The 7,098-nt window shown below is 40.4% G+C and overlaps 1 protein-coding gene across 1 annotated transcript in view; it reads left to right on the top strand.

Annotated features, from left to right (window-relative positions):
* The first annotated feature begins 6,717 nt into the window (after window positions 1-6,717).
* The window catches only part of CUNH5orf51 (chromosome unknown C5orf51 homolog), a 4,500-nt gene continuing 4,119 nt past the window's right edge, over window positions 6,718-7,098 (top strand). The window contains exon 1 of the mRNA XM_009274552.1: window positions 6,718-7,066. Within this exon, the coding sequence (XP_009272827.1) occupies window positions 6,718-7,066 (349 nt within the window). The remainder of the gene's footprint in view (window positions 7,067-7,098) is intronic.

The raw sequence follows: 7,098 nt of genomic DNA on the forward strand, positions 1-7,098 counted from the left end.
CCTATTAAGCTGTCTTTATCTCAACCCATGAGTTTTCTCTCTTTTACCCTTCTGATTCTCTCCCCCATCCCACCACGGCGGGAGTAAGCAAGTGGCTATGTGATGGTCGTCGGCTGGGGTTAAACCATGACAATCCTTTTTGGCGCCCAACGTGGGGCTTGAAGGGTTGAGATAACGACAGATCTGACCAGAGTGTGCGCACAACTTCTTGTGCACCCCCAGCCTACTCGCTGGTAGGGTGGTGTGAGAAGCAGAAAAGGCCTTGACTCTGTGTCAGCACGGCTCAGCAGTAACTAAAACATCTCTGTATTATCAACACTCTTTTCAGCACAAATCCAAAACATAGCCCCATACCAGCTACTGTGAAGAAAATTAACTCTATCCCAGCCAAAGCCAGCACAACGTCAACTGTGAACTAATACCCCAAATTACATACACAATAATCTATAACAGTTGGAGACTGGGGTGAAGATTGCTGCAAGCAAGTTCTCCCAGATCGACATGTACAGGAGCCCATAAATGAGATGTGGCAGGCACAAGCATTCTTCTGGATGAAGGTGTCCACAGTACACACTGTTCTTTGATCACTAACCATGTAATAGAAAAACACAGGTTTCCTTGCCTGTTGCAAGTAAACTGTTTCATTCCATTATAGAAGATTGTACACTTTATACTTGCTTTTTAAAAAGAAACTACTTCAGCTCTCCCTCGAGTGGCAAGAAGCAGTTCCTATTTGTCAGCCTCTAATGCTCCCTTCTTTTAGAGAGGTAACTTCAGAAGAGAGAGGTTCCGACATCAAAGTTCAGTGCGTGTCACTTCTAAGAACCAAAAATCAAACTGCTAAATCATCTTGTATGTTCAGAACCTATTTAAATCCGAATCAGGTACCATGTTGTCCCGGTTGCAGATGACCACATTGTAAGAAAGCAGCTGGTTTGTATTTTGTCAGGGCACCACCTGAACTATGCACAGAGTAGAAGGCAGGTAGAACAAAGAACGGTCATGCAAGGTTAGGCAAACAAAAATAGGACACACCTACAATGTCTACTAATAGTTGGCACTCACATGCCTCTCCAGAATAAATATATTTCACATCTATTGACACAAAGGTAAAACTCCATTACAGATCACCCTTATGCCCTGATTTCACATTCGGCATCAACAGTATGAATATCAAATGCTCTGACTTGGATATGTTTCAGACTGAATACATAGCTTTATTTTAAGGGGACTGACTGAATTTGATACTTCCTTATTCAATGCCATGACATTATCCACTATGACACTGAATTCTGGAAATCATTTTATAGTGCTTAATCCCACAAACATGGAGGAAATCTTTGGTAACTATCTTCCACTTTCTTAGCATTATTCTGAATAAATTTCAGTTTTACACCCTTTCTCTGGTAATTGCAAAGCCACACAGTGAAAGAGAAAGAGAACATGCATCTCCTTTTGTGAATCCGAGGAACATTTGAAATGTGACACCGTAATATTGACCACCTTTCTTACAGATATTTTTAGATACAACAAACTCATGAATACATACAATAAATAAAGACCCTTGTTTAATAGTTTCTGTGCATAAACACAAATTTTTTTTGCTTATTTTCAAGTGCAGAAATATTTGCTTCAAAGAATACAGTGACGAAAGACATGTGAAGGACCAAATATTCTATAACACATTTTAATAAATTCAGTTTCTCTCAAGTATTTCTATAAACAACATTTCTTATAAACCTCAACTAACACAGTTTATGGTGCAAGCCCAACATCTAAGCCTGAGTGCAGCAATGCAGTTGTTACTGAGGCAGTTCTGACCAGGTGAGGCACAAAACAGACTGTGAAGCTGGCGCATCCCTTCAGTTCACCTCTTTGCTCACTAAAGCTCATCAGCTGATGCAAAATGAAACAAGATGGACCTGGAGCAAACTTCAAACTTACTTTGAGCAAACTTCTATTACTCAAATCCACAGGAGACAAGTATGACTAAATGTCATTAATATATATAAACAAGTAAAAAGATCAAGTACCTTGGATTAATTTTTATAAAGTGCTCCTTAATTACTAGAGGTACACCATAACAGCAAAGCCTCATTTCTAAGACAGCTAAATCAGCATAATGCCTACCACACACACACACAGATTCTGATCAAATCCTGAATTCACACTAACACCCAATAAAATGGAATTTGTCCCTGATTTAGGTAGTTATGCTTTTGTACACTATCAAAGTTTGTAATTTTCTTAAACAAAAACCAAAAACACCGAAGAAGATAAGTCACTTCTTATTTCTTTGCTAACAAAAATATACCGTAACTACTTAACATTTTACAAATATATCCCTAATTTAAGTAATTTACCAGAGATCAAATACATTTGTGAAATCTCTTGTGCAGCTGAATAAGCCTATCTCATCTCTCCTAAGTCAACTCATCTGTCTCAGTTATAATTACTGTATTAAATTCAGAGACAGCTGTCTAACACTTAAACTACCTATAAAAATTTATGAGGATCACATATTATTCATGCTTGCAAAATAAGGGCATAAATTTATTCTTGAAATCATAGTAATTTAGTGTCATTCTAAGATGCTGTACCAAATACAGTATGATAATTTCTCCCAGGTTCTACAGGACTTGAAGCATGCTGCTATAAACTCAAATTAGCCATGTACATCTGTATTAATATCCATTATGTCTTCCCTGTTCACTTTGAAGACAAATTTTGACCACAGACTCTAAAACTGTTAGGAATCTGCCAGGTAAGGGACAATGTCTGACATCTTTTGAGTCTTGTTTGATCAGGTCTAATACAGTTTTTCTACCTCTGTCTTTCCATTCAATTTTTCCATAACTAACTACTTCCCCCTCCACACATATCCTTTTTTTCCTTTCTTTTTTTCCTTTTTTTCCCCTTTTTTCTTTAAAAAAAATTTTTAAACATTGAGAGTCAGTTCATAACCAAAGCAACCAGTAAGTAATCCAGTAATCATCACCAGGCTTAGTAACCTCTGGTCAGAGGACTAATTTGCTGAAAGGAAAGCCTCTTTCTTCCAGCTTTCTTTCTAGAGATCAAAACAGCACACAATCGGAAGGCTGAGGGGTGCCCTCATGGCAGTCCCCACCTTCCTCATGGGGGGCAGCGGAGGGGGAGGTGCTGATCTCCTCTCTCTGGTGACCAGAGACAGGACACGAGGAAATGGAATGAAGCTGCGTCAGGGGAAGTTCAGGTTGGACATTAGGAAAAGGTTCTTCACTGAGAGGGTGGTCGGTCACTGGAACAGGCTCCCCAGGGAAGTGGTCGCGGCACCAAGCCTGTCAGAGTTGGAGGAGCGTCTGGATGAGGCTCTTAGTCATATGGTTTAGTTTTAGGTGGTCCTGCGAGGAGCAGGGAGTTGGACTCAGTGATCCTGATGGGTCCGTCCCTTCCAGAGATATTCTGTGATTCTGTGAACATATACAGTTCACTTGAACCCAACAAAATTTCTCTCTCAGCTACTTTTTCCAAGAATTAGTATGAGTTCATTATCACCCCACTTAGGTGCTATAGTTCAAGAAAATTTGTACAACCTGCACAACTTAAAAGTTCTTGAAGCTGCTAATAATGATAAAAGTATATCAATCATTGCTGTGCAAAGCTGCTTTCTCTAGACAGTTCTATATTTTTAATTAAAGCTAAAAACATTTTCCTAGTTTGGATAATACTAAATATAGAGAGGAACAACACACTTGTGTTTAAGTATTGTTTATTTCAGAAATAAAAGATGTCACAGAACTTCTAAAGCATTATGTGTGTATATATACACACACACACACTTCTAAAGATTATGTATATCCAAGACAGTTGTTCTAGTATGTTCAAATTTTTCAGGTATTCAGAGATGCCAGGCTAGCCCAGTTTCACAGTTACATATATCAGGACAGTTAGTAAGTGTTGATGGAATACCACAGGACAAAAATAATTCCAAAGTGTATAGTTACAACCAGTCTGTTTTCTAGCAGCATACGCATTTACGCACACAGATCTCAGAAGGACAGAAAGAGTATGTGGTTTGGAAGGAAAGAAGCAGCAGAATCTACTGTAGCAATCTACTTTACATTCACACCATATATACATACATGCACATATACACAGATATATTTATATATAAGCCCCAAATCACAGGAGAACAGTTGTGGCAATGCCATATTCTTGGCTCTGCAGGACAAAATTGTAAGAACCTTCCCTCTTCCATCAACTGCAACTGTTTACACACTGCAGCTCTTTTCCTGTTGTGCTTCCACCAATTTAGGAACAGAGCCTGCCTCTAAACAGCCAACACCTTACGCCTTCCCTTACTAGTAACAGTAGCCTTAAAAACAGGTAGTGCTAGGCACCGAAAGATCACAAATCCCACACGAATCCCCTCACCCGAGATCATTTACCATACTGTAACTATTCCCTAAAGTAACTTTATGGAGTGAAACGGGTTTTTTGCTTCAACATAATTTATGTTAGGTGTCACCCAGAAAGAGTGTTTCTTCTTAAACATGGAAAATTTTCAGAAAAATACTTGATGCAACTTCATCTTTGTGTGAAGCTCTAAGAATTTGAATTTTAAGATTTCCCAGCGCTGAAAAGAATGGTGAGAGGTAGCAAACCCCAAGCCAGGCCATTCTCTTTCAAATATCTGGCAGGGATTTCATCTAAACAGGTTCTAAGCAAAAACAAAATATAAGGCAAACTGAGGTCACTGTTTTCTCAAATAATCAGACACCTAGTCTTTCACCAGTCTTCAGACCAAAGCACTTTGCAAGATGTGGGGAGAAGACTAGCACAGTAGCTCCACAAACTACAAAATGCAGCTCAGGGTTTTAGTGCTGGAGGGAATACAGCTTGAGGAAGGGGTGGACATGGGGCTGTTCAGAGGCCACTCCAGCCAGGAGCGAGGCAGAGCCCAGGGGGAGGTGAGGGCTTGCCCACTGCAGTGAGGAGGCAGCACCCCACCCTGGCTCAGCCCAGCAGCTCCTCCAGGCTCTGCAGTCTCTCAGGTGTTTGCCCAGAAGTCCTGCCACCCCCGTTCCTTGCAAACCAGCTCCCAACAGGGGGTATGTAGGGTATTAGACAAGAAAAACGCTTGAAAGCCACTGGAGATGTCTTCTACTCCCTCACACATTTCATGGCAAAACCAGGTTGGGAAGGAAACAAGTAAATAAATAAACCCACTAAAAATCTTCCAGGTCCTCTTTTCCTCAGAGAAGTGGACATCACCCCCTTTTTTTAACAGTTGTAGCAGCTTCTATTTTACCACCTTGGTATTAACAGAAACACACCTCTTCCATCTCAGACACTGATGAGAAAGGTCAAAACCAGATTTCACTGTATATTTAAAGAAAGAGTGGATAACAATTTCTGGAAAAAGGTCGTCGCACATACATCTAACTTTCAAAACAGATACAGCTAAAAGTAAGCTGCAGCAGTGCCTGAAGCACAGGAATAAAAAAAGATAACCACTTCCTTTATCAAATGAGTCAGCACACAACCATTTTGGGGTTTTGTTTTGGTTTGGGTTTTTTTAATTTTTTTTAAAAAAGAGACACCTTGAAAGCTGGATGACGTCTCCTTCACTATTAAGGGCTGACCCACCTGCCCGCCTGACTAGTTATGAAGAAAGCAACTAAGAAAGCAAAACAAAATCATAGCTGGCTATTGAAACAGAGAGGGGCAAGACCAAGCAAGCAAAGGATCTGAAGAAGGCAACTTATCAATGCACAGCCATTCTTCAGTCCCAAAACTGACAACATGGAAAGTGGTGTGTTTCACTTAAAACATGAAGCACCATCTCCTCTACTGTCAGGTATGATATGGTTAACTACCATAATACTTTTGGAATTGTTAACACAGCTGTTCCTTAGATGAAAAATTGTATCTGGCTATGGACTATGCAGGAATAAATGACAATACGTATCCAACCAAAATGTTAAGAGGTTTCTTCTAGAAATCAAACCATTTCTGGAAGCAAACACAATTTTGCCTTTTAGGTTTTACTTTTTTGTTGTATTTGATCTGTTTGGCAACTCTTTCATAAGACATAACACAGGCAACAGCAAAAACGTGTGTCTGTAAGTAGACAGCTTTTCACTACCTAAACTGCCCCAGTAAATGGCGCTTTTTTCTGGTTTTGGGGGGTTTTTTTAAGTACTTTGGTGGGACACAGGCACTAACAGAATGAATGCTATATGACTTGAAAAGGGGAAAATGTTGTGAGTCAATTATTCTTTTAAAATATTCAAGCTAACAAAATCCAGAATATTGTGTGAGCGCATGACACGTTACTCCAGTGGACACAGAGGTACTAGCTTTTTCCAGGCAGGTAAAGAGATGGAGAAAGCTAGAGAAGCAATGTAGCGAAATACAGCATTTTTGTAATTACACAACATAGAATGTTTGATGATTTACTGTGGGGTAGTAGCAAGATTTTGTTAAAAATAAAAGGAAAACTTACTGTTTTCCCCTTGTAACGTGGAAGCTATTTAGCACTTCTGAAGTTCATGAAGCGCACTGTTTAAAGTTGGACAAAAAACTGGAACAAAAGTCTCATTCCTCTAACCACAAGTATGCGGTTTCAAGATGATTTAACAGTACTTTTACAGTTGTACCTCTACATGTTAAGTAATCCAATACTAAAATGTAAGTAAAAAACCTCCAATAAAGATGCATTTATTGATAAAAACTATGGTTTTGGTCTTAAAAAAACCTCGCTGCCTTTCAGCATTCGTTTCGGTTCGCTTATGGACAAGACCTATTTCGCAGCGAGGCTGGAGAGCATCGTTCGATGGGGGCAACACAGGGACATGCCAAGGACTCCCCCTGGAGACCGTGACACAGATCTGCAGAAGCCATAACTGCCTGTTACGAAAGAGCTTTAAAGTCCACATAAAAGTAACACTGAAGTCCCAGCCTTCGGGGCGCAGAAGCCTTGCCCAGCAGGCCCTCCTGCCGGTTCGCTGCCTGTCCGCTCCGCCTGAGGCAGTGCTGGGGAGACCTGAGGTGCCCTGGCCCTCCTGCTGCCGTGGCCTGGAAGGTCAGACGAGGCCAACTAAGCCTCACCACCCC

Source organism: Aptenodytes forsteri, unplaced genomic scaffold (genome assembly GCF_000699145.1).
Source record: "Aptenodytes forsteri isolate BGI_AS27 unplaced genomic scaffold, ASM69914v1 Scaffold176, whole genome shotgun sequence".
In the NCBI taxonomy this organism is placed as follows: domain Eukaryota; kingdom Metazoa; phylum Chordata; class Aves; order Sphenisciformes; family Spheniscidae; genus Aptenodytes; species Aptenodytes forsteri.